The 27945-nt window shown below is 45.5% G+C and overlaps 1 protein-coding gene across 2 annotated transcripts in view; it reads right to left on the reverse strand.

The window, feature by feature from the left end:
* The window catches only part of WNT7A (Wnt family member 7A), a 33388-nt gene extending 9261 nt beyond the window's left edge, over positions 1-24127 (reverse strand). The window contains exons 1-4 of one of the 2 annotated variants that reach the window (XM_085235733.1): positions 23019-24127; positions 22051-22277; positions 12086-12357; positions 1883-10532 (exon numbers count right to left, since the gene is read on the reverse strand). In XM_085235733.1, coding sequence (XP_085091859.1) covers positions 10206-10532; positions 12086-12357; positions 22051-22277; positions 23019-23089 — 897 coding nt within the window. In that variant the 5' untranslated portion in view covers positions 23090-24127 and the 3' untranslated portion in view covers positions 1883-10205. Of the gene's footprint in view, positions 1-1882; positions 10533-12085; positions 12358-22050; positions 22278-23018 lie in introns of those variants that run through there. The other variant, XM_010718457.4, reaches the window with a different exon arrangement.
* Positions 24128-27945: the final 3818 nt, after the last annotated feature.

The following is a 27945-nucleotide window of genomic DNA, read 5'->3' on the forward strand; positions in this document are numbered from 1 at the left end:
GGTTCTTGGTGTAGGATTTTTTGTTTTCTGAGTTGCTAGTGACAAATACACTGTACTTGAAAATCAGCTTGAGAGTTTAAGTGGTTACTGCTGTGATGCCTTTTTGGTTCGTCTGTCTGCAAGACTGGTCTGACTTGTACTTTGTTTCTATAAATTTTTCTATTTAAAAGCAAGACAAGTATTTTAACAGGAAAAAATGGAAATAATTTGAAAACATAGCTGTCAATGTGTTTGATAAACTACTTGCTAGTTAAAAAAATAACTCTTGGGAGACCCATTATCACCTAAGATTAGACTGGATCGATGTAGTGCCAAGTAAGTGTCATCATGTAGGAAGTTTAAAAATCAGTCATAAAAAGGAGTTTGGAAAAAATAGTTCTGGGAAAAAAAAAGAAAAAAGAAAAAAAAAGGTTTCTTTTAATTTGCTTTCACCTACAATTATTGGAAGTTGAATTTTCTTAGAGCCATTCAATAACTGGGGCTGTTCAGCTTGGAGGAGGATCCAGGGAGAACGAGAGCAGCTCTTCAATAACTAAAGGGGATGTAAGAAGGAAGGGGACCAGACTCTTTAGTGGGGTCCATTACATAGGACAAAGGGAAATGGTTTCAAACTAAAAGAAGGGAGATTTAGATTGGCTGTAAGGAAGAAGTTTTCTACATTAAGGGCAGTGAGGCACTGGCACAGGTTGCCCAGAGAGGTGGTGGATGCCCTGTCCTTGGAGTCACTCAAGGTCAGGCTGCACGGGCTCAGAGCACCTGATGGAGCTGTAGCTGTCTCTGTTCATTGCACGGAAGTCGGACCAGATGATCTTTAAAGGTCCCCTTCCAACTTAAAAGATTCTATGATTCTACGTTAATTTAACTTCCTATTTGTACAAGTGAAAGTATGAATTCCTAACCTCAGACTGAAACAAGATTGTGAGATTAAGGGAAACATTATCTAGGATGCAAAACTGACACTGTGGGTATGATGGATTAGAGCTTGTGAAATACTCTTCTTGTCTGGTTTACCTGTATAATGAAGCTAAAATAGACTGGAAAATGGGACGATGCTGCTACAGAATTATGGATAGAGTTGTTGGTTATATTATCTAGTTCACCTTCTTATCACTACGTAAGTTTTCCATAGTACATATCTTCCTCTGCAGGAAGATACTGGACAGTCTGTTCATGCTAAAAGGGAATAAAAGGTGATGATGAAGGTGTTTTGAAAATGGAGAAACAACATGACGTTCACTGACACTAAGATGATTTACAAAGAAAATGACACAGCAATTTTTCTGAATCTGGACAACGTAACATTTCTTCTTATATAAAATCATAGAACTGCTCAGGTTAGAAAAGGCCTTCAAGATCATCAAGTCCAACAGCAACCTAACCATACTACCCTAACTTCTAACAACCACCACTAAAGCATGTCCCTGACCATATCATATGTACTTTCCTTACATTCTGGTCACAAATTAAAAATCGCTCCAAAATACTTCTGAAACAGGCCTGTGATTTGTGTAGTATTGTATTATGTATTTGAAAGATGATGAATATCCATCGTTAAAAATGCTACTTTCCCTAATCTTGCTTCATTTTGTGAGCTCATTGTATGGATCAGAGACTAATAAAGTCAGCTAAATCTCGACCAAATAATGTCTGCAGACATAGACCTTTTCAAAGACAATATAATCATTCTAACATCCTATGTCCAGTGCATCTGATTTTAGCTTTGATCTTGGAATGCTGATCTTCACTTGTACTCCGTGCTTCTAAATGGCAGTGCATTGAGATGTAGTGTGGTGTGCTTCAAAAAATAACAATAAGAAATAAAACTTGTCTACAGTTTATGCTTTAGGATGCCATTTCAGAAGTAATTGGAAGTACTCCTAGATAAGATGAACCAAAATTTATTTATATTCCTCAAGTTGAGAACACAACGGGTTAAAGACTTAGGGGTTACTGAGGTTTTGTTACAGCCTTGCTCTGCTAGTCAGGGATGTCAATGCCATCGCTTTGGGCTATCTCACACAGCCTGAGTAATACTTCACTGCTGAGGTAAAAGAAGAGGAAGAAAAAAAGGTAGGGAAAACAGGAAATGACACAACTCAAATCCATCCTTGTCACAGCTAATGTATACAGAGTGAGGGATGGTACAGGGTTGACTCATTCCCACTAAACTTCATCTTCTATTTAACTCTCCCCACTGGTAGCAAAGCGCTCAGATGAAGTGCTGCTGGCACTGAATAATAAGGAATTGGGAGCACCCAGGTAGAGCATTTTGACAAATGCTTAAGCTGTCAAGAGGAAAGTTTCCAAAGTGTGATAGAAACCGAACAGCCTTACTTGTTCCAGACAACTCATCAGAAAACACCTCTTGTGCTAAACTAATAAAGCCAGATACTGGCGAGAGTGCTAGTTGCAAAATAATATCACTTCATATTGCTTCCACATATTTTTAACCAATAGCCATAACAATTATAGGCTTTTTTAGTTAGATTCCAGACCATGAGAGTTAACTGTTAGGTACACAGCAAATAATACTATGCAAGGAGTATGATTAAAAATAAATTAGTATCAGCTCTCTACGCCAGTATATTTGGTAAATAGTGGATGATTTACCTTTCCATCAAGCTTTCCGGGTGATCTCAAAGTATTTCTACGCTAACGTCTCAGTATTTCCTTTACAAAAATCAGCTTAACTTCTTAAGGAACTCCTTCAGCCCAGAAAGAAGCACCAGTTATCTTCATGTTTGGTTCACAGGGAGACATCACTTTGAGTCAAAATATTTACATCATAAAATAACACGGTGTTAATTATGATATTCTGGGATATTCTAATTATGGTGGGAATATCTCTTCCACAAGGAAGATTTACAAATTATATACCTAAGAGTTTTCCCCCTCCAGTTGCAGTTGGGACAATAGATCCATGCTTCCATGTTTTCACATAGCTCCCACTTATCAGAGATAAGATCCTACGAGCAGAGCCTATCTCTGTAGCTTAGCAGCTGCCAAGATCAGCACGCCCGTGTCCAGGCCAAGAATTTTAACGTGGATCTTCTGGCCTGTTGTCAATTAAAATTTCCTCCAGTGCAGAAGAACGTGGAATTTCCTAATTTTATTTACAATTCCCGGTGCAGTCTAAGTAAACCTCTTTGCCTTTCTGTGTTGCATACTACATTTTTCTCTTTTTCATTCTAACAGATATTTTAGCAATAGCTGAAGCTTTTATTTAACAAGTGAGTAATCACATATTAACTGAAATTCACTTTTAAAGAGCAATATGTTGAAGCATATTATTACCCTCAGTCAGCTCATTCTCCCTACCAGACATAGCTTTTGCTCTTTGCTAGTGGATCTGACCAGCTGTGTATTATTTATTGATGACTTAAAAAGCAACATCCAACAATACCATTAATTGTTCCCCTTAGTAAGCCACTTATTTTCTATTAATTGAGCCTTGACATCAACACTGATAACAGAGTGTTAACCAGTTGCTGTAGGTCTTTAGATCACAAGATCATAGGATGCTTGTAAATACCAGCTTTACCCATACAGAAACCATGGACATCTGTTATGCATTCAATGTATTAATCAGATATTAATTTTATAAATATCCCTTTGTGGAGCAGCTTCATATGAAGTATAACTCCATTATATAGAATTTAAAAAAATATCTCAATGCTATGGTACTCTTTAGTAGAGTTATTTGGATCCACTGTGTTCCAGAAAAAGTTAGAAGATTACACCATTTAGACTAAGCTTCTCCCGACAGTAGCAATACAAACTTCTCAGACCAATTTCTTAAGAAAACAGAGCTTAAGCATTTATTTGATGCCTGTCTCCCTCTGCTTTTCAGTCTTCTTATACTCCACTGGAAATAGTTGAACCTTTATAGTATTTTCAACCAAATACGAAAAGGATAGAGAGAAGCAACTTCCATAAAAATAAAAGATCACAGGGAGGAGAAGGATCCTGCAAAAGCTCCAGGTGGCAGTGTGCATGCTCTCGCTGTTACACCCCGGGGGCAATCTGCAAAGAGTCTGCCACGGCTCATAGGACAAGCTTATGCAGGAAGATATCTCCACTGTTTCACAGTTTATGTTTTCTTGATCTTTTCTTTTTTAACCAATGTCTTAATCCAAGCTTTTTGGACAAATATTCTTGACTCCTTATTGAAATTCTTTATTTACGCATTAACTATTGTGCCATGTCAACAGATAATTGTTTTATGACTGCAGGACTTATACACCCAAAGATAACAGTATGTTATGACTCAATTAAAATCTCATGTGTGAATAGTCCTGTAAGTGCACACATAGTTGTACTCATAGCTGCACGTAGTCTTTCGTTTCTTATAAGATCTAATATGTTTAAGGCAAGGCTGGCGTCCCTAGCAGGCCACCAGCTGACACTACAAAGACAGCCTATTGCTACAGCAACTAGCAGTAAACACTGGCTTAGATTTTATTTAGAGTTTGTGATTTCTGATGCTTTCATTCTGTCTGTCTCGAGGGACCAAATGCAGTCTATGTGGTACCGCTCACTTTTAAGTACCAGAAGGCTTGGGGTCATTTCAATAACCGGTCCTAACACAAATGAATACCAGTGCCTTCTGGCACTAATTGGCAGTGCAGAGCAAAGCATCCTCTCTGCAATTACCTGAAACCCTCATAGATTCGTGCTACACTTTTCCAGTACCAAACAGGCCTTGTTTGTGTCCTTGAACTAAAAGGCTGTTCTTCACTGAATCGATCATTTAATTGTTTACTTCAAAATACCTGGAAATTCCATTAAAGCAGAAGTCTATTTCATTTGTACAGCAAATCTAGCAATTACTGCTTTGTGTGAGTCTTTCAGGGCTTTGTAATTTCAGAGTTTTCTGTCATCAACTGTCACACACCACAGCACTTGGACCAAACCTTGGTTAAACTTCCACCTTTACCAAAACCTCTGCTGTGCATTGCTCCAAATGTCTCTGCTTAGCCCAACCATGAGTTCACATTGCTGACTCACCGTATCAAGGCTTTTGGGAACGCTTCTGGAGGTACTTTCAGCTCCAGAGAACTGGGTTGTAAATGCAGAAGATTGCAGTTTCTGTCCCTCTTGACACAAAATGGTTTGCAGAAATTCAACAACACAAGCATGGCGTTGCATACTGAATGGCTGTACTTTGTTAGAATAATGAGACTGCACTATGTAAGATCTCCAGCATCATTCAGTGCAAACCTTGCAGAGTAGAAGCAATGCCTGCTTGTGTGCTAAGATTGTTCCTAGTTAACAGCCTGGTCTGGCCCCTAGTTTGTTGCTAACTTGGCCAGTAAGGTCTTCTGTTGTTTTTTAATGCCTCAAGCATGCAAACAGGAGTGTTTAGCTTCGTGCAAGTGTATCAGTGTGAAGTGTGACAAATGTCACCTGGTGAACACGGAAGCAACACAGCTCTGCTCACTCTGTATTACTGGCATTTTTTCAACAACTTTGGCTTAAATCTAAGCATGGTCAGAGTTAAGGTTGATAGATGCTGTTCTCTCTGTCTTGTGATTTTTAGTACACGATCAGCATAAGGCTTACAGTATTGATATCCAAACACAGCAAGAAATTTGCTTTGAAGTTCTCATGCTTTGTGACAACTATGTTTGTTTTAAATCAATAATCTTAGTTTAGAGTCTCAACCAAAGGTGCTGAAAACTGTGGGAGTCTTTCAGGGAGACCTGAATAACCTATACTGCAACTAATTTTGCTGTATTTTCTATTACGTTCCCCACTGGGTTCTGAATGACAGGTGTACGCACTGTGGGAAGTGTTGGTAACTGTCCAGACAGAAGGATTGAATTAAGTTAGAGAAGTCAAAAAATGTGAGACTCATCCAGTGGCTTTGCTGAGCAAATTAATTGTTCAAGCAAGCATCTGATTATTTCAGTTATAAAAGGTGGGTGATACTAAATCTGGAATTCGAGATCTTTGTTATTTATTAACAGACCCTGGCTCTCAGACCCAGCTATCTTTGTCAGCAGCATGGCAGATTGTCAGCTCTAGTAAGCACATACGTGAAATGCATGTTTTGCTCATAATGCCAGAATCCACTAAAATTGCGACTGCAGGCAAGTGATAGCATTATCATTCTCTAATCTTCAGCGTAAATCAGGAATTCAGCTTTCAACCACATGAGATATAAGAGGGAGTTAAAAGCCAAAATACAAGGAGGACTATGTATCACAATTTCTGATTAGCTGGAAGTGGAGGACAAGTGGAATGAAAATTCATTCTTGTGGATTAGTTTTTGTGTAGTCCAATTCCCTCTCATAATTTAGCCTAACATTAATGTTCCCTTTATCTTCCCTCTGGGTTGTTGAGAAGATGCAGAGCTTGTCTGTCAAGTTTGGTCTTGTTTTAAGACTATTATCTAAAAAAAAAATTGGGAAGCTATAAAATAGAACTTTGATCCTTTCAAATACAACCACAATATTGTGAGAGTGCACAGCTGTGTATTGGTTTTTTTCACACCTAGGAAGTTGCCCAGCAGTGTCTTGTTGTGAACTGCAAGTACTCAGTAGAGATGGGATTGTTGGAAGCATTCATCTTTGTCCTGTGCTCCCACCAACATTAATGAGCGTTTTCCCATTCAGTGCATTGGGCTTGGCTTTGCTGGAAATCCTGCTCCCCACAGCAAATGTATGGTGAAGAAATTGTTGGGAAGGACTTTGCTGCAGCTAATTTTACTTTCCTGATTTCACTGAACTGTGGTGTCAGGCTGTGGGGTAGGTGAGGGAGAAAGCAGTTAAGGGAGCTGGATGTAAAGGAGCAAGCATTTGAGTGTACATTGCAGCCAGTCCTGGGCATGTTACACTCTGCTGAATCGGAACTTGGTAACAAGGCATGGAAAGTTATTGCTGAACAATGCTTTCCAATTTTTAGCCCCTCTAAATCAGGCATGTACCACAGCTGTGATTGTTTCAGCAGTAGATACGATCCAACAATAAAGAGGAAAATCGTTAATCATTTTTGTATTTAAACAGCATCCCTAGTTCTAAAACCCAGAAGCTTCTGAATGCAAAAGTCAGGAACATTTCTGTAGCCATGCCAAAAAAGAAAGTGAAAAACAACTGGAAAATAGTAAGTGCAATTGCAAGGGCACCGTTAAGTTCTGGGCGTCAAGAAACAGGCTGTGCTGCTGATGCTATAATATCACTTGATTGCTGGTGCCAGGACTATCAGGGCAGCCTCACCCAGTGCTGTTCTGCTCCAAGCTGGTCTCCTAGACTCTCTGGAGTCTATGGTAATTTTCAGCAGCTCCAGACACAAGCAAGTTTTATTCCGGTGTGTGTGTGCCATTAGAGATGTTCTTTCTGATGGAGTTGTGAGGCAGCTGAATACAGAAATATATGGTTTGGTTACTACTAGCCAGCTGTGCTATGTGCAGAGATTGTTTGATGCCAAATTCAGCTGCTGTGTACAAGTGGAAGTAATTTTTGGCTTCACTATGGGTCCGCTGTCCTCCTGGATGAGCAACGGTGCCCTGCTAACACTGCACTCAGCAGGTACTAAGCATCAGGAGGCTGGAGCCATTCCCAGGCACAGCCCAGAGCTGCAGGTTGCCATCCCTTGCTGCCCACCCCTGGCCCATCACAGACAGGACCAGAGCCTGTGCGTGCACATCAAGGCCAAGGTCAGGCAGAGCTATTAAATCTCCAGAACTTCATGAATAAATTATAAAGGCTAAATTGTTTGGTAGCCTATCTTATTAGTCTCTTTTCTGACAATGAGCTAGTGCTTACTACCTTTTAAAAGTTTCATCTGCAATAATTAGTGTCTTGCATTACTTCTTGTAGGTTAGTTAAAGGAAATTGTATTTGAATGCAGAAGAAGAAACCACCTGCTCTAGAGGACAACTGAATTCTGGCAGTAGTGTGGTGAGGTCACACTGTGTGAGAACTGGAAGAGATTCAGCAAAGCTCAGTGGCTGCAGCTGCCTGAGGCCAGGGATGCTAGCAAAGGGCTGAGTGTCGTAACTGTGAGCTTTACAGAATAGCTCAGAAAAACTCCCCAACTCCATGTTTTCCAAATGGCCATGTTTCACCTCAGCTTTATTACAATCTTCCCTAAAGAATACAACACTAAACACTTCCTCTTGTTATGATCATTGATACTTTAGAAATACCTCCTGGTTTCTGGTAAGTTTGCTTTGTATTACGGTAACACTATTAGGCAGGTTTGGCACTCCTATATGCTCTGGAGCTGAAAGAGAAAGCTGAGATGCTACTGATTCAGAGGATGGAAAGGAGTTGCAAAGTTAGCACACCTATGTATGCCTCCAACAAGAAATACTGAATAAAAATCCACCTTGATGTGCTCTTGAATTGCAAAAGCCTTCTAATGTAGCCTGCGGCCATGATTTATAACAATGACTCATAATATTGCATTATATTTAACATGATGTAACGCTGATGCAAGATGCCATTTGTGGAATTTCAATGTCACAGAAAAAAGAGAAGAGGGAGCAATCTGGTCATGTACCATGTCATGCTGTTGAAATGAAAATGATATGGCCAAAGTACGTAGAACACTTCAGCACCTGCTTTGCTATTTTAGCAGAATATCTGGGAGAATAACATTTTTATTTCCTGGAGCATAAACATCCCTCAGACGTACATTATTGTGTTACTTAAAATAATTCAATTATGTTTGTACTTGAAAAGACAAATTTACTAACAGACAATTCAGTCTTGCAATTATGACCCCTCACATGGAAGTTTGCAGGGCAAATCAGGATTATGCCTCTAAATTAATTCAAGGCTTTATCTCTTTTTTCTGACCCAGCTGTTATGAATTCTCCTCTTGCTCTCCCTGTCCTGCTTACTTCTTCCTGCAGTGAATCAGCATTTCAGGAAATACTAATTCAAAGAGGAAAGACACCCTGGACTCTGATTCTGGAGGTCAGAAATAGCTGCTCTCCAGTGGGTTTGACAAATGAAGCAAGGCTTCTTGAGATACTTGGGGCCAGTTCTGTAGGGTGTATGCAACCCCTGGTTTGAACCCTGCCCCTTACCCTCTGAGTGGATGAGGAAGTTTGGAGCCCTGCGGATGTACTACACAGCAGAGGACAGCTGATTTGGGGCGAGACAAGAGAAATGGAGAGTCAGAGCCCTGTCTGGTTTCTAATAGTATGGAAAACTGTTAATGGCTTCACCCTGCAACAGAGGGAGGAAGCATGGGTGTTCGTTCTGTAGGAACCAGTGGCACCAGCGAGACATCTGCCTAGGTAAAACAAGACTATAAGGTGGAAAGCCTTGAATGGAGGTCTTCAAAGAGACTGGATCACTGCTCCTGGTGGCTCTCTGTGAGTTTGCACCATGCAGCCCTACCTGTGCCCAGTTTCCCTGGCAAGCCCAGCAGTCATGCCTGCTGCAGTGCAAAGTCTGTTGTTTCTTGCTTGCTGAGGTGGGGCACATGAATTGGCTGGTGACACTCAAGAAGACAACCATTTTGTTATACATGTTGGATTCACCAGAGCACATCCTGAGTCACCTGCACCTAGTGGAAATGGTCACAGCATTGAGCTTCATGGAGTTCAAGAAGTGTCTGGACAGAGCTCTCAGTCATATGGTCTGATTTTTGGGTATCCTGTGTAGAGATGGGAGTTGGACTCAGTGATCCTTACATGACTCTTCCAACTTGGGATGTTTGATTCACAGGTTGGTCATGAGCACCCAGCAGAGTGAGGCACAGCACACAGTGCAGTTTCACACTGCCAGAGTAGAAGAGGCTGACTTCTGAATACAGTAGCAGTGCCTATAGGTGAAGATAACAAATCAATGAGAACTGAACACCCAGTTTATTTTTGGAAGCCCAGTAGGTGCCAGTCTGTCTCCTAGGTGCATAAATATCATCAAAAACCTCGCCATGGGCAAGTAAAACTAGACAAGAATTTATAGCCCAGAGGAAAGCCACCAAGAATAGATTGTGTGGAGGCTGATAAGATCCGTATTGCTCCAAAAGAGAGAGTTCCATCTCAAAACAAGACGGTCTTTGTTGTGAAAGGGTTAGGTTGTGAGACCCAGCTTGCCAAATATCTGTAATGGCCTCTCTCTGCCAATTGTCTGTAAATACTGTGATCTTTCACATAAGTGAAAAGCCTGAAAGGAATCTCTCTAGCAAAAACATCATTTATTCATTCTCTACAGGTTGGTGGAGTAACATGCCTCTTCTCAGCCATGTTACTCTTTCTTTTCCCTGAAGATTTCCAACAGAGATTTGTTCGAACAAAGATCAGTAATTTTGCTCTGTAAGGGATGCAGGAAGAAGCGTAGAAATATCTCTAGATCAGAACAGTTCCTGAGCCTGCTGGAGAAATGGCAGATCGCCAGAGATAGCGCAGCCACTGTTCTCCCAGATAACAATGTGCAGAGCTGAATCTTCCAGGCATGTACTTTTAGGAAACTGCGCACACCCAGGTGAGAAGCAAGGAGCTCCTGTCTTCTGGGGAGGCTGCTGGATGCTTTGCCTTTGCACTGACCAGTTCCTCCTCTGCCCTGACTCCATGCCTAGATGACAATGGAACCAAAAATACAATGAAGTAATGAAACCAACTTTTTTTTTTTTGCTATATCTTTGGGCTTTACATTTGAAATAATCTTCAAAGACAGCAGCTCCTTCCATTTGTATTTTGGATCATGGTGTGTCATTACTTGCAAATGTTTTACTGCTGTCTCCTACTGAATAAAAGCAGCCCTTTCAGGAAAGTAGCTCTCCCACTGAACTGAAGCTCTGCTCGTTTTGATTTCTGTGGATTTGTGCCTGTATGGCAAAGCAGTTTAGGTCTTGATGTTCCACTAGGATCTGCCATACACATCTTTATTCCACCAGAAGCCAAGTAATATAGTCACTGAACCTCCAGTCATTTTATTCATCAATATTAATGGTCAGCTGCTGATGCTTTGAAATATCATGATTGCACTAGAGAGCAAGACCCCAGCACTTGGGATACTGGGTAGTGTAAGAAACAGAATCATTAAAGTTGGAAAAGACCACTATGAACATCCAGTCCAACCATCAACCCATCACCACCATGCCCACTAAACCACGTCCCTCAGTGCCACATCTGCATGTTTCTTAAAGCCTCCAGGGACAGAGGACATAATCTGACCTATAAAACTACTACAGTCGTACTACACAAAACAGCAAAGGTTCAGCTCCTGTTTGGGTTGGAAATGGCTTATCTTCAATACCATCTGCTTCGCTCCAGCATATGTACCTAAGTGGAGATGTCTCAGAGCCTACAGGTAATTACCACAACAAAAATAGTATCCACAAATTAATCGCTGTTCCTAACTTCCTTCTCCCATTTGCTTCCAAGTCACACTAAGATAATGCTAAAATGAGGATTAATGCACAGAACTGCAAGCAGCAGAGAAAGTAAAACAGAGCTAGGAAAGCAGGAAGCTGTGGAAGATGGGATTAACGAGATGGTCACTCCTGTGCAGGGCTGGGGCTGGATGGGTGCACGCAGCAAGACACAAAGGCAGCCAGGCCAGGGCAGGCAGCTCCCAGAGCAGGCAGGGCACGTGTGTGTGAGGCTGCTGGGTTCCTGCCTTCCCCAGTGCTGCTGCTGTGAGAGCTGCTGGCAGCAACCCCCTCCCAAAGCATGGGAAAGGGGCAGAATGCAGTGCAAAACAGTAACTGAGTGTGTGTGACAGTGAGGCTGTGGCCCTTGTGCTCAAGTGTTTCTCTCTTTTAGAGGTAGTCCTCACACAAAGAGCAAGGTTTAAGCAATTGGGTTGAAAATGATCCCTTTTTAAATGAGTGAGAAGTTCATGTCTGAACCTGACGGGAATCCCATTCACCCACACAGTAGCAGGCGAGCTTTTTAGCGTAAGAACCATTTGACTTTCCAGTTAAAATGTCTGTTTGCTTTTTCTTTTTACAACTGCAAAGAGCAACATTCAGACAAATGGTTGGCAGACAGATGGCCCTACCAGCCCGTGTCCCCTGCCCACTGCACCATGAGCCGGGCACTGGAGCACACTGCAGCACATGGCATGGCGCAGGACACGGCCGGGCCTTTCAGTCCGAGTCCCAGGGGTGCAGGAGGACCTACCTTGCGCCCAGCCTCGTTGTTGTGCAGGTTCATCAGTGTCCGCGCGTTCTGCTTAATCTCCCGGGCATCCACAAACACTTTGGCGAATCCTATTCCGTATCTGATGTCGGCAGAGCAGCCGCCCCATTTCCATCCTTCCTCCTTGTGGTACTGTCCCTGTTTCTCTTTGTCACAGCCGCAGTCGCTCAGGTTTCCCTGTGTGCAGGCAGCCGTGATGGCGTGGGCTACTCCGGCAGCAATGATGGCATAGGTGAACGCCGCTTCTCTGCTACCTGAAATGACAACAGTGCTGTAAGTGCATGGCACAGCATGGGGACATGAGTCAGAAGAGACAGGCAAGTTCCTGCAGTGCAAACATCAGATGGCTATTATTAGAGTGCTGCAAATCTGCACGCATAAGCAGGTCTCTGCTCTTCTAAGTATTGATTTCTGTGGATGTTCACTGTCTGAAATGGTAGTTCTCCTTAAGGCAGTGGGAGACAATGTATTATTCAGGCAACTTGTATGTGCATTTCCAAATGGAATTAGAAGTAGTCAAACCGAACTCTCCTTAGCAAAAAGGGAGGGAAATGCTGGAGCTCAAGAAGCGAATAAAAAGAAAACAGGTGGAACTGGGGAGTGAAAATGCTACATCAACCATATCCAACTTTTCTTAAAATCAACCAAGAAATATGATTGTGTTTATTATGGAACTTGTAGTCAGGAATTAGAGACTGTGAAAGGATTCCTCAAAGTAAATAATAAAATGTTGATTTGTAACTGCAGAATTAGCAGGTGAGGTTTTCTAGAGCTAGTGGCGTTTTATGAACATCTGAACGTGAAACAGAAACCCTTGGCTTTAAGTGTACGTGAGCAGTGCTCTGAGTGCCCCTGTGCAGCCACGAGCACAGACAGAAGCTGTGGCATCTTTCTCATTCTGCTCCACCTTATCCGTAGCAACATCCTCACTTTTTTAAGTAGAACATAATGAAAAATGCACTGGTAAACAGGGAGGGTACAACAAGTAGTCGCAATTTCTCTGCTCAGAAGCCTCTCCTCAAAGAGGCAATGCACTACACCAGGTTCCATTTCATGGGACTGCAAGAGTGGGACAGCATCAGAAAACGGTTCTGAGTTGAAATTTGCCTTTAAGCCTGTCTAGCTCCCAGAAGTGTCAGCAAATAGGATAGGTTTAGGCATAGTCCATTCTGAACCTCTTCTGTGATGCTGTTTTAGCGTAACATGATTTTTATAACCAAATGGGATAAGCATGAGAACGTGTTTTCCTGCCAATTTTAGATTATAAGTATTAGCACTTGACTTCTAATTTCAGCAAAGGATCTCAGTGAGAAACACTGCTTTAACAGGCTCCTTGCAGGCAGATCTGTTACCCTACAGATGCTGACAAGGGAGGTCCTGCTCCAGCCTGATCTCAGCGCATGCAGAGATTGGAAGGCACAACCTCATCCATTCTGGATTCCCAAAGATGAACCAGTTTTGGAAGTGACCCGATACAATTTGTGGAAGCCAGAACTTTGGGGAAATAATTGGACCCTTCTTTATTCTCTTTCTTCTTTATTTTTTTCAGCCTAAACCTGAAAAAATAAAGCCTGTGCATTTGTGCCTTAAATTTCATCTTAAAATTCAGTAAAAAATTCAAGATCATACTGTTAGCTTTGATATCAACACAATACTGAGATTCTCAGATTCTGTTGTATGTATTTTAACTGCAGATAATGGTGACTGTTGCATCACAAAATACTGAATAGAAGGGTAGAGCACTCCTGTTTCAGGAGGATGAAGAAAGCTAGCGAAGCAGGAGCTAAGGTGCAAATGTGTGCTTCTGCCAGGTTGTTGCTGGGGATGGGAGGAAAATACAGGATAAGGAAAGAGTAAAGGGAAAAGAACTGACAGCGATGCACCACGCGCTGTTCAGCCCACATTGGCCAATGACCAGAACAAGCAAAACAGTTCTTCCCCAGTAAAAACAGATCCTAGTCAATGGGCTGACAGCAACATCAGGGATTTCTCTCTTTTATGAAACCAAAAGGCTGCAGGAAAACCCTAATGCACAGTCATTGCCTTCTCTAACTTGATAGAAAGGTCAGACAGGAGCTGGAAAAGTACACTGTATGTTTTCAGCAGTGAGATCAGGAAAGACCTTTTGGAGATAGTTTAAATAAAATGTTACTCGTTGGCATGAGCAGCTACAAGTGTCTCCTCAACAATCGCCTGACCCATGAGCTAGCACCACTCGGTGGAGGCCCAGGAATTAATTCATCTTGCAGTCAATTCCCATTAAATTCATCCTTAAACCTTCAACTTATTTTAAATCTATGATTTAAAAATAAAATAATAATAATTTTTAAATGCGTGTAACAAACAGATCAATTGATTTTAGTGGGAGACAAATCATGCTCCCAGACACCAGAGCTATTTAAAGAGTGTGGAGGATCAGCACAATCCAAGCTGCCAGTGGGTGGCTGGGGATCTTCCCCCCACCTGTGATGTCAGCCCTGCAGAAATTGCTGAAAAACTACAGAAAGCAAGGGGGAAAAGAGGGCAACCACAGAGCCACCTGTGAGCAAGCCATCCTTCCTGCTACCAGATGGCTCCACTTTCTTACTGCCTAGAATGAGCAAAGGCTAAGCACACACTCAAGCTAAACTCAGATGTGAGAAACTTCAAAGAGGGGTCTGGCAGGCTTTCAGAAGCTGTCCCGTCCCTCCCAAGGTTGGTGATCCCACTCAGCTTTCCAACCATGGCAGCACTGCCAGGCTTAAGTGTGGCACTGTCAGAAGTGATGCTGGAGCTCAGTGCTGGGGATGGCTGGGCAGAGACAGGCACCCTGTGCCAGAGGCACCACTGCCACCCATCAGCACTTGGCTGGCACAAGCTGAGTGCTGACATCTCCCTGGCTCTATTGCTCAACCACAGCAGTCTGAATGAGTGCTGCAGTGCTGGGCAAGCACAGAGGCTCTTCTTCACGTGTCAAACACAAATATCACCCTGGTCTTTCAGTCTTTTCTGGAATACACAATGTACATGTTGTGCTCACTGCAAATATATCCCCTCTCCCCCACTGAACAGTGGGTTGCAGCAGCTCTGTTGGTGGTAGCATGGGATCCACGACATCCAGTGCTTCTGCAACTCCAATCCACAATGCAATCCACCCTACAAAGCACTGGAGTCTTGTCTTTATACCCCTCACTATGTAGCGTGGGACAACCCCAAGCTCTTTAACAGAGACCTGCCCAGGCCACCACCACCACAGGCAATCAGTTGCCAGAAGGGAAAGCAAGAAGGGAATCACAAATAAGTGAAAATGTAGACATTACCAGCACAGGTAACTCTCCTATTACTGAAAGTAATTACATCAAACACATGCATACTTAAAGCATCAATCCTGCAACGCACACAAGCACATCTTTGCTCTCATGTTTGTATGTTCGGCTGATCAGCAAGCACCTGTGTATTGATTCAAAGAGAAGTCTGCACTCTGATACTAATTCAGCTAGCTTAATGTTTTTATATTTAATCTTCAATCTTCTTATTAAAGGGCTTCATTCATGAGGATTAAAAATGAGAAGCTGTTTTTAAGAAGAGGCAAAATAACTTGGTGGTGCATGGGAAACAGGGCCTAAGCCTGCAAGACACGGGGCAGGCTTGACTTGCAGGAAGGCAGAAAGTGCTCATCCATTGGGTACCTCTTCTGTGCGTTGCTAAACAGTTTGGCCCTGATCATGACTGAGCTGTGAAATAAAAAAGACAAATTTCTATTTATCTCACTGGAAAACACGGGATGTATTTTCTGCTATTTAAAGCCAAAGGGTCAAAGAGGGAGTTATCTGCAGTGACATGAGCTGAAATATGATTGTGAAAATATAAAGATGGAAAATACAACGTACCTTGCCAATTATGTGCCATAGCTAACATTACTTCACCTCTCTCTATGGAGGTCATAATTCATAATGAGTAAAAACTAAGAGCAGAACTCATCCTCTGCCTGCTTTGGGGTGTGCCTCCTCCTTTCCTGATAGACGATGTATGGTCTTGGAGATCTGGTTGGTTTTTCTTACATCTTTCTTTAACCCAACACTTGTGAGCGATACAAATAGATTAAAATCATTGAAATATCCCCTTCTTTTTTTCTCTTCTTTTCTTAATGGCTCAAAGTTTTGAGTGGTTTGGTGCCCTTAAAATACTATCTTGAAAGAAAAATGACAGATCCATATAAATTGGCAGAACGTTCTCTGAAAAGATTAGTGCCTGTACTTTAAACAACTAGAGTAGCACTAAAAGACATTTCTGTCTTTGGGGGTAGTTGCTGCCCACTTTCACAGGCTGAAGTTTGGTTCTCCAATGGGGGTGATTCTTAGAGCGAAGGCAGCCCAGATATAGTATCTATTTTTTAAAATATGATCTTTAAGCTCATAAAGTTACTGCTCAGGGTACGTGCATTACCACAATCACAGCCAGGATCTTGGGGTTCAAACAGCAGTTTCCCCTTTTCAGACAGCTTTGATCCCTCCACACTACTACTTCCTTTCAGAAAAGCCCAGGTATTGACCCTGCAGGAGCAGAAAGTCTTCTGCCTTCCTAAGGAAATGTAATCTTTTTGTTTCTCTGAAACATGTACTCACAAGACACATCTGAAGGCAGGTATGAAAACCTTCTGATGGGAATTCCAACTACAGTGACCTTGGGGCAATGTTTTATCTTACCGTGACAGTCCCTGCTTAGAAAGATTGACTTTTTGGCGTAAAGCAGCATGCTGGGGTTTGGATGCTCAGGCCATATTTCAGCCTGGCCTTTGTTTTGCCTGCAAATAACTGTTCACGTGCAAGATATTGACATTAGAAAGTAGTTTCAGGGGTTGGAAACTTTGCACAGAAATGCAAATCCTGGCCCAACTTGATTAGGTAAAAAGGTTCCTGTTAATCACAATATTTATTTTCTGTATCTCTCAGAGCTTCTATGTATCTCAGGGTTAGCCACTGGTTCTGAATTTATCAAACTCTCTTCAAATATTGACCTCTTTGGATAGTGCAGCAGCACTACCTGGTGTCCCACAGGCTTGCATAGGGAATCTGTGCAATATGAAAACAGCAAGAATTTTCATGTTGATTTACCTGTGGTTGTCCCCCAGGAGTTTTATTTTGTAACTTAAAGAGCCAGACAGTCTAAAACCTGACACAAGAGACTGTACAGTACTTAAAATCAAAAAGATCTACACAATGACTAAGGATGCAACCACTTTTCGAACACACTTGTGCTTGGATCTTTTCAAAAGTTTCTCTATTTATAACAATAACAAAATTAGGTTTTACTGTGTTATCTTTCTTTTAACCAGACCAGACCAGAAAGGAGAATGAACAAGAACTTGTTCTTTTTGCACACTAGTAAAGGAGATGCTTCCTAACTAGCACTGCTGAGCAAGTTCATTGAGGTTTGGACTGTGGGATAGTTGCTAAAAGTAGACTGCATTAAGAAATGTTAACAGCCTCTCCAGCACTGATGTGCACATCTGGACATGTCTGCACTGACCCCTGAGCCAAGGCATTGCCCACAGTGCAGGCTGGTGCTGAGCTGGCCCAGAGTTTTAAGGCCAGTTTGTTCATGTGGAGCCTTCTTTTGATTTCAGCCTTACTGAATGAGCAATGTCAGATGGGTAGAGGTGTCAGGGGGTTATACTGAAAAGCTTTCCAATGTAAAAGAAACCAAAGAATCAATGGACTTTACTAAGTCCAGGATGAATACCTGGTTGAAACCAGATTTGCTGTAAGGTTCTTCAGGGACCACCACTGTATCTTCATCCCTTGGATGACTCCTTTCAGCCTCTCCCATGCAGGGCTCATGACAGCTTCCATAAGGCTGTGCCATCTTTCTTCTCATAGATCTGCACTGACATGAGTTCTCCCTTTACTCTGTCACTTTGCAGAGATGCAGTCAAACCGTTTGTATTGGAAATTTTTCGTATGAGTCTCATTGAATAGTGACAGCGATGTTCCATTATGACCACAGGACACAGTTTTGCCTTTTTTCCCTCTACATGCCATGAAAAGTACAGCCATCCTGAAGGAATTATTGAGATAGTTACTCCCTGCTTGTTCCCTGATGCATCACTGCCACAAATGTGAAGTTACTGCTGAGCACCTGGCAGCAAGCTGCAGGATGGGCAGCCCTCAGCATAGCACCTGATCTTCCTGAGATCCACCTGAGCCCAAAGCTGACAGGAAGATTCTGTCAAAGGCACTCTGGTAGCTCACGTACTTTGGATTTGAAGCATATTTTACGTGGGCAGGGGCGGATGGGAATTTTCTTGTCTATCCTGCTTTAAAATCTTGGGTTTTGACTGTGGCTGTCTTTGGGAGCAGAAGTGCTGACCGCTGTCACAAATGTACTTGGTTTCAAGTGTCTCCATAATTGAAACATTGCATCATCTCCGTGGTTATTTAAAAATTCTCTTTGTGACTTTACATTATTAATAAGATTTCTACAGAATTGTCTAGAAAAATTCCTTGTGTTAACCTTGATTGCAATTTTATCATTTCCTGTTGTAACTGGACCAAGTCTGGAGTAAACTGATGTCACTTTTACTGCTCTTTCTCTTCATGTTATTGGCACTATTGCCACCAGCTGTCGTGATAAGATATCCGTGGTGTGTCAGTAAGGCAGAATCTCTCTTTTGAAGGACAAACCAGATAAAATGACACAAGAATTTGGGTGTACAGGCTGTGTACTGGTTGGAAGCAGGCTATAATGAGTGGAAACGCTCTGTATGAAGTATGGATTAATTGAAGTGACGACTAACTAACTGTAACTCTACATCTAATTCATCACTGGAAGACAGATTAAATGTAAATTTGTTAAAATACACAGACACGTATGCTACAGAGAAGAAAAGGAAAACGTCGTTTGATGCTTTCTTTCTGCAGACTTCAAAGAGTTTCCCCAAGGCTAGAATCCCTCTTGCCATTTCAAAAATGAGAAAAGAGAAACAGAGAGGAGAGGAGGAGTGCTGAGGTCCCTCAGCCCATGGGGCAGAGCCACTGGAAGAAATTAGGCCTCCTGAATCATCCTGCAGCGTGAGGGAGGGAACTTGAATAATCTGAGTACATTTGCATAGCATTCATAAACTAGATCACCCAGTAAAGGTGAAAGTAATGAAATCTAGTTTTGAAGAGATGTGGCTCGATGTGCCATCAGAATTATGGGCTGGGAAATAGTTCACAGGAATACGTGGTATCCAAGGTAACTTATTTGCATGGAATAACACACACACAAATCCTATTAGCATAAGAGTTACTTAAGCACATCCTCCCAAATTGATATTAGAATTTGCTTCCTGCACGCTCTCAGCAGCGCAGCGGCAAGGAGAGCCACATTACTGTCATTCTGAAGTCATAGCCTAATCTTAGAGCAAGTGCATCAGTGCTGCTCTCGTCCCAGCGCAGCCGCCCAGAAGAGCAAGTGGGATGAGGTCATGTGCCCCAATTCCATCGCCAGCAACAAGACAAAGGTACCTGTGCACCTCCAAGCTAACAGCTGCAAGGATGCAGCTGGCCGGGAAACAACGCCAGCCTCTGAATGCTACAGAAGGTGCTAATGCTTTAGTTGTCATTTGAATGGTATTTTGTAACACACTGTGTCAAAGGGCTGAGAAGCAAGAGCTGTTGCTACTAATCAAACTTATATAATTATTTTTTTATTTATTTTTTTTAAGAAGAGAAGGATGCAATGTATTTGCATGAAGCGTGACCTGGCTTGTTCTTGTAGCTTCAAGTATGTCCTATAGGGTACATGGCTCTCCATGTTGCACATCTCTGTGTCTCTTGTTTAGGGTAAGGCACAAGGGCCTCATCTCCCATGTGGGGGCATTTGGCTTTGTGGCACATAGGGGTTGCCCTTCTTAACCAGAATCAAATGTTAGCCTCCATTTCTGTGACCAGTAGCCCAGAGCACACCTCTACAGAGATCTTAAGAGAGAAAAATCTAGGAAGTGGATACTTTTTCCTCATAGCCATAGAAAGTTGATTTGTGTCAGATATTGTAGGGCTCTACATATGCCAATAGATAAGGAGCAGAGGAACAAGGAGACAACCTGAGCAGTTCAGGCAGTATTTCATGGAGTTAGAGGGCCCTAGAATTTGAAGCACTTTGCGTGTATGTAAGATTCACCACTGCAGATCTCAAACCCTTTCTGACTTTTATTGAACGTTATTTTTAAAAGTAAATGCATAAGCTGTTTAAATTTGAAGTTTTGCTTATTCCTTAAATGAGTTTTGTAAGTTGGATAATGTTCAACACTTGACTCCATTCTGAAACCAACGATGAATCTGCCCTATCCATCTTAGCTTCGTAATGGATAGATAGAACGTATTAAGAGTTATCACCTCAAAGACAGATCAAAGTCTACTTCCTTCACTATTGACTTTCTTTAAAAGGACCTAAATATAACTCACTAGCTAAATAATTCAGTTTTGGGAGGGGTGGAAGAACTGAGTGCCTGTTTATGCAACAGACCACAATAACTCCGCACTTTTATGATTTGCTAGAGAAGAAATCCTTCTCACATTTTCTACTTAAGGAAATGTTACTCTTAGACTAAATGAGCCCAAACCTGTCAGCCATCCAAATGGACTCTTCACCGACATAAGTGGCAAATACTTGCATGGATCACTGACAGGAACAGCTCAGCTCAAGGAACAGAAAGCATGAGCTAATCTGAATAAATGGTCCATTTTCAGATGTTTCACAATGTCGGGCAGTGTGGTTTTCACGTACCCTACTTGAGTCACTGTGTTTGATTATCGCAGGTGTTGAAAGACCTGTAGCTCACACCGGACTTTAAAATTTAGTTGTTTTTTTTTTTCCTCTTTGTGTTCTTTCCTTAAGTACCTCAAGGTATTGGAAAATATGCCTATCAATGTGCACACGTGATAAAATAGCGTTCAGTTAATGCCAAGCATTCTTGGGCTTTCCCAAGCAGAGTGGCAATACTGTCTCTTTGCAAGAATGCCAAGAATGGGGTTCTAGGGCCAGATCCTGCCATTTGTCCATATATGAAGGAATGGCGCCTGCAAGGCAGACCGGTCTGGAGGGTTTCCCTGTATGCCAAAAGCCACAGCTGTTGTAGAACTCTTTGGGGTTCTCACAGAACATCCGTGTTATCCATCATGCAAAGCGCTGCCTTGACTGGCTCTGTGGTTTTTGTATCTACCTTCCAGATGAGGAGGAGGCAAAGAGACCTCAAGGCTGGAAACCACAGGTCCCAGCTTCACCTTCTGGACGTGGAACGGCATACAATGAGTGATCAACTTTCAGCTGTGGCCCTGAAAATGACTATACCTGTATTTGGAAAATACTTTTCCTCTCTGTGCTTTAAGTGCTGCGGAATCAACAAATATTGAGTAAGCTGCTCTACCCTGTCCTGTGTTCTGCAGTACAGGGCTGTGAGAGTTTTAGTCTCAGCTCTGTTTTCTCAGATACTCGTGTTTATCATTACCAGTGCCATTTTAGTTAAGAATTCTGATCTATTTTGTACTGCTGCAACAACTGCAAAAGATGGAAATGGGATCTTCTAATTGTTGATAGGAACAGTCCTGTTGCAAACGCCCTGACATCAAACTGCAGCATACCCACTTATTCCTGGGGGGAGTCACTATAGAGTCACTATTTCACACAGTAGAAATCTCTTATGATGAGACTGATTGCTGGACCTCTAACAGAAACCTCAGGCCAGAGTCGCCGCTGAGTGCTCTGCACCCCAGCAGTGCAATTCTAACCGCACTCAGCATTCAGTCTCAGACCTCTGCCTTTAACCAGAACCAAGCACCTTTTTCACATCCTCAGGTACACAGACACAAGCTATGTGTGCAGGCTGCCTTCTCCCAGCTCCCACAGCCGTGCCCGTGCCCCCAGCGTGTGCCTTCTCAGTACCACATGGATAGGGCCGGCCAACAGCTCGTAGAGAGGCAACATACCCACTTTCAGCTCCTTCCCGAAGACGGTCCTCTCTCCCAGGGCAGAGCAGTTCCAGCGCCCATTGCGAAACTGGAACTGGCACTCGTTGATGCCCATCTGGGACCCTTCCCCGATGACGATAATAGCGTCGGGCCTGCTCTGGCAGATCGCCCGCTGCCGGGGGGCGAGACCCGGGATCTTGTTGCAGATGATGCTGGCTCCCAGGGCCACCACAGAGGAAAAACCCCTGCAACGACAAAAGACCGAGGTGGCTGCGGGGAGGCTCATCTCGAAGGCAGACGCGGCGCGGTGTCGCGGAGCCCGGCGCCGGCAGGTGCCCCCGAAAAGCCCCCGCCTTTCCCACCGCCGCTTCCCTCTCCCTCGCTCTCTCCCCGGCTAAAGCGGAGATAAGGAGCGCGTGGGCTCCTGCCAAAACGGGACCCAACTTCCTCATTCGTAAATTCAAGCGCATGCAACAGCGTTGCGTGCCCGGGCCACGCACGGGCAGCGGGCTGGGAGGGTTCTAACTCTCCTGTCGAACATTCAGAGGGAGGGGAAGAGCCCACGCTCCCTGCCCCGCGGCCGGGCGCACCTGGAGGGCAGCGCCGCGACCCGCTGCTGCCCCGCGCGTGCGGTGTTCCGTGCGTGGGAGCGGGACCGCCCCGAGCGCAGGTAGCGGCGGGTCGGGGGCGGCCGGGGCACCCCGCGCCGGGCACGGAAGGAACCGGGCCCCTCCGGGTCCACCTGCTCCGCTCAGTGCCCGACCGCCGCTTCACCCCGTGCGGGCTGCGCCCCGAGGGTCGCTCGGAGGCTCGGGGGCTCTACCTGTCTCTTACAAAATCATCGTGATCACCGCCACCGGGTTTTTTGAGACTTCCCGAGTTAAATAGTAACAGGTCTGGGCAGGTTAGGCTGAGAGCGAAAGGGAGCGCAATTGTTATAAAAGGCGGAAAAAAAAAAAAAAAGAAAAAAAAAAAAAGTTACTTACCCGATCTTGATATACACAATCCCCAGGCTCAGGAAGATGTGGAAAATCCAGCGCCTTGTTTTCCTGTTCATATTCCTTGCTTGCCGTGTCTCAGCCCAACGAAATGATGCCCGCGAAATGATGCCCGCGGCGCTGCTGGGCCGGCTTCGCTCCCCGCTCCGGGCCGGGTCACGGCAGCGCGTCCGACCGGGGCAGCCCCCGCCGCGCCCCGCGCCGCCCGCCGCTGCCTGCCGGGGTCTGCCCGGGGCCGCCGAGCATGGCCCCGCGGGGCTCCGCTCTGCCCCTCTCGCCGCCTTTCCCTCGCTCCCGGATTTGTATGCCTGTCACACGCAGCGCTTTATTGCCGGCGATGTACGGGGCTGCGGGATCCTCCCGAGCGCCGGCGGCTCAGGGCTCTCCCCCCAGGTTCAATGTTAACTATCTCCCCGTCTCTCTTTTTTCTTTTCCTCCCTTTCTCTCTTCTTCAGCTACTTGGGCGTGTTCTCCAAAGGAGGGAGTTGTCCAGCCGGGGGGGAAGAAAGGCGGGGGAGGTGGGAAGAAGGGTAACGAGAAATGGCAAACAGATCACCTGCTTGCCAGGAGGCTCACAGCGATCCTCCTCGGGCGGAGGGCACGGCTCCTCCGAAGGGCACGGCCCGGGGGAAGGCGACAGGGACGCGGCGGGGTGGCACCGGGGGGCGCCCCGTGGGCTGCCCCGGCGGTGCGCCCTGCTGGCCGCGGGGCGCCGGGCGGCATGGGGCCGCCGTGCCGGGCCCGCACCGCACCGCACCCGCTGCTGCTGCCGGCACGGGGCAGAAGCTTCAGTTGATCCGCGGCGGCCGCCCGCTCCGGGGCCGCTCAGCACCTCGGGCCAGTTTTATGCTCTCGCGGCAGCCCCACGCTCCTCCCCTCGCTCTGCCTCCACGCGCGTAACTCGCCGCTCCTCTCTCCCGGCAGTCTGGCCGAAGTGGAGAGGCGAGGGGCGAGTCCCGGACATCCCCGCACCGAGCGGCGGCCGCCCTCCGCCCGCAGAGGGCGAGAAACGGTGCCTTTCGTCAACCGCGCGCCCCGTCCGTGCACCTGGAGCGCCTTTCCCACTCCGTCCGTCGGTTCCGCTGATGACAGCGATAGGGACAGCCCCGGCGGCGCGGCAGAGGCGGGGAGCGCCGCGTGTCCGCGGGATGCCCCGGCCCCACGGGACGCGCACGGGGCGGCCGAGAGGAATATCGCCGCTCCTCGTTGCGGGAATTTGCGCGGATGTGGTGGCTATTTTATTATCCACTTAAAATATTTCTAACAGGGAGGTTACCTAAATGATAACAGGGGTGTGGTGCTGGAATTGTTCTGCTGATAGCGTTTTTCTGAAAACAAAACAAAACAAAAAGCAATAAAACGTGCCCGGGATCCGCGCTGGAAAGCCGCGCAGACACCTCCGCGGAGCCCCGGCCCCGGGGCGACCCAGAAGCGGGGACGGCGGCGGGCGGAGGGCTGCAGACGAGTTTACTCCAGAGAAAAGGCACGGACCTTCGTGACCTTCTCCACCGCCCACCGGCCGTCTCTCCCGCCTCGCTTCGTCTCCTCTATTCTCCTTTCCCCTTCTCTCCATCTGGTCTCACACCACCTTTACACCCACCGCGTACCGAGCCCCCGTCCCGCGGGCAGCCGGCGGGCGGCAGTCCCAGCCGGGCGCGGGGCGCAGCAGGACTCGGCCGGGCAGGTCGGGGCGGGGCGGGGCACGCGGCGCTGCCCGCTCTCTCTGTTACGGCGCCACCTTGCGGGCGCGGCGCGGAGCGGAGCGGCGGCCCCGGCACCTGCGGGCGGCACCGGCGGCGGGGCGGGGGCGGGGCCCGGCGGCGTGACCCGAGCCGGGAAGCGGCCCCGAGCCCGGCGTGCGCGAATGGGATCGGTTACCTTAATGGGAAATGAATAGAAGGCTTTAGGGTACGTCTTCCCTGTGGTGGGAGGGAAGGCCCCCGCAAAAGGAATGGGCAGTTAAGAGAGGCAGAACGGCGTTCTTCCAGCTCGCATTTATCTATCATCTCCGTAAATCAGCGAGGAACGTACAGCGTTGAGGCTAAACGCGAGCCCGGCCCCAGCTATCGTGCCGGGACAGGCACCCCGCGCCGTGCAGCGGCACACGCGGCGCTGGCAGCTGTGCGTGGGGGGGGGGGGAGGGAGGCGATGCAAACAGGTGTGCAACAGCCGGAGATTGACCGAGCGGCGGTGTGCTGTACACACAGCGCTCCTGCAGCGAGCACGTGCCGAGGTGTTCGCCCGGCTCTGGCGGGCACACGGCCAGCACGTAGGGCGAGGCGGGGAGTCGCGGAGCAGCCGTGTAACACGCTTCCATTTCTGTAAAGGAGTATCTGTGTGCTCCACGCATGTCACCCTTGCGCATAAAGCAGATGTTTTCTGCGTCTTTATTTTTTGCTTGGTTCAGTGCCGTCCTGATCCGCTGCTTGGGCTCCTCAGTGTTAGCGCAGTGCAAAGCAAAGGACATCCTGTGAGCCGTAGAGCTGCTGCTGAAGAGCTATCAGTCTATCAGTAGCACAGGGGAGGAGGAGAGGGGCTCGCTGCTTTTAGTCCAACTGGTCACATTGATTCAATAGTCCTTGAGCAGAAACGGGTACAAACAGTCTCAAGAGTCTCATCTTGAAAAAATCTCCAGAGAATCTCCTCCGCAGGTTAGCCTCTGATCACAAAAAGAACAGGGAGGTCATTTTCACTTTGCCTCTGAATTTCATCCCGTTCCATGCTGTGGTGGTCTGGCACACCAAATGCTGCTCTGTAGGCTCCATTTCTGCCCTTTCTTTACTCCCGGTGCTAGAGTTGTTTTGTCTGACCCAGCACCAGCAGGGTGGCTGGTTAGCACAGCACAGGGCATGGGGTAGGTCAGGGCTAAGCAAACTGTTGTCTTAAGTTTCTGTGAGAGCAGAAAGTGGCAGAGCCTCCTCAGAAATTAAAGATAAACCAGTTACTGGGCTGATCAATATCTTTTTCTTACTCTGTTGCTAAAAAATTGTGACCCAGATATAAGTGAGTGTGTGTGCCACACATGCGCACTGCACGTAAAATAACATTCCTGGGCAGATTACAGAAGGGCAGTTTGTCTTGTTTGGCAACGTTTCTAAAACGTTTTAATCGCCATTGAAGATGTTCATAGACCTTCCATCCATGTGGTCTTTCCAGTGCTCCATGGTAACTCATCTTTACTTAGTTACCGTGTGTATGCATGCACCTGTCTTTTTCGTACTGCTTCCTTATATCTCTTGATTTATAATCTCTTCATCATAAAACCAGTTTGAGATGTTATAATGGATAAGTCTATTAACAGCATAGCAACAAGTTATGGATAAGTTAAGACAACTCTTGGAACGATGCTTAGAAATGTCAGAAGAGAAGGAATCAGGATGTAGTCTTTGGAAATAAAAACATACTTGAAACCATCAGGGGTAAAAAGAAATCCAGCAATCCTGATGTATGTGAAGATGTCTGCAGGTGAAATGTGGCCCTCAGCTGTGACCCAAAAGCACTGTGCCAGGGATGTATGTCTGTCCTGTACAGCCAGAGCCAGTTTGTGTCTTTCAGTTATCAGCAATTTGTCTTGCAGTTATCAGCAGTTCTGCTTAGCTGAGATGGTGTCCCAGGTTTTGTCATTTGGTACACTGATAATAGGCAGAAATCAGAGGGTTTCCTTTCTTTCTTTCAGCCAATGCAACATGGCCGTGTAATGCTGTTGTAGAGATTTAGAAAGGAACTTTCTTACACTGCCAGGCACTCTCTTTTTAATAATCCAGCACCTGAAAGAACTCCATTTTCTCAACACTCAAGAGTTTTTGCACATCCATGAAGTGCTTTTGCTGGCATCATCAGACTCTGCAAGGGAACAAGCAGAAAGGAAGGTGAGATCCTTCCCTGTGCAGCAGCCTCTGGGGCAGGCATGGGACAGCTGTGATGGCTGTGTCCTGAATGCAGGCAGGGCTTACAGCAGCGGCCCACCTCGCCGTCCAGCCTGCAACAAGCAGAACCTCTGTTTGTCTACAGTGGAAGAGCATTGTGCCCCTGTTGTGCAGGAGCAGGGCTGGTGCATGGCAGCTCCTGGCTCTTAGCCTGCCGTGGGCTCTGGGGCCTCTGCTGGGATGCTCGCTGCTATGAGGAAACATACGCTGAAGGAGAGCGAATAGTTTTATTCCAGATAGGATCTGTTCACTCTCACCTTTTACTACCCATTTCTTTATTTAGTAGCAGCAACTTTCTTCTGAACAAAGCCCAGGCCCAAGCTACACCCTGGAGCCATCCATCACTTGTTGTCACAATGGTGCTTCTATTGTTAATTGTTTGTCAGGGTTGCTTTTTGGGGTTAGGCATTGCAATGATTTAGTATGCTAGCTAATCAGCTCTGAGAATATATTCTCAAAATAAATTAGATTATGAAAAAAAACAAAAAGCTTTAAAAATCCTCAGGTCTCAATACACTGCTGGACTTGTGGACTGCTCACAGGGGTAGCACCAGGCCCAGGTCCCCCATCAGGCAGACTGGCTGCCGCTCTCAGCACTGATGGAGGTGCGCAGAGCTCGGGATGAAGTTTGCACAATGCTGTCTGCTCACTGTGTGGTTCTGGTCAAGGTTATTAATGTCTCATTTTTCATAAACATAAAGAAATGCAAGAAACATACCCACGTAAAACAAAAAAAAGAAAGGTCGTCTTTTTTTTTTTTCTCTTTAAGATGGCCTCTGATAACACGAATTCACAAGGGAGAATGTGGTTAAAAGCCCATTTTGTAACTAGATCCTGGATGCACATACCATCAATACTCCAGCTCTGGCTCCCTTTTATCAGGCTAATCATAGCTGCACAGTTTTGTTGTCAAAACATCTCCTGTAAAAGTTAGACCAGAGAATCCTTTCTGTAGCAGAAACGTGAGCTTAATATACCAACACTCGCTG

This window comes from Meleagris gallopavo, chromosome 14 (assembly GCF_905368555.1).
Source record: "Meleagris gallopavo chromosome 14, MGAL_WU_HG_1.1, whole genome shotgun sequence".
Classification (NCBI taxonomy): domain Eukaryota; kingdom Metazoa; phylum Chordata; class Aves; order Galliformes; family Phasianidae; genus Meleagris; species Meleagris gallopavo.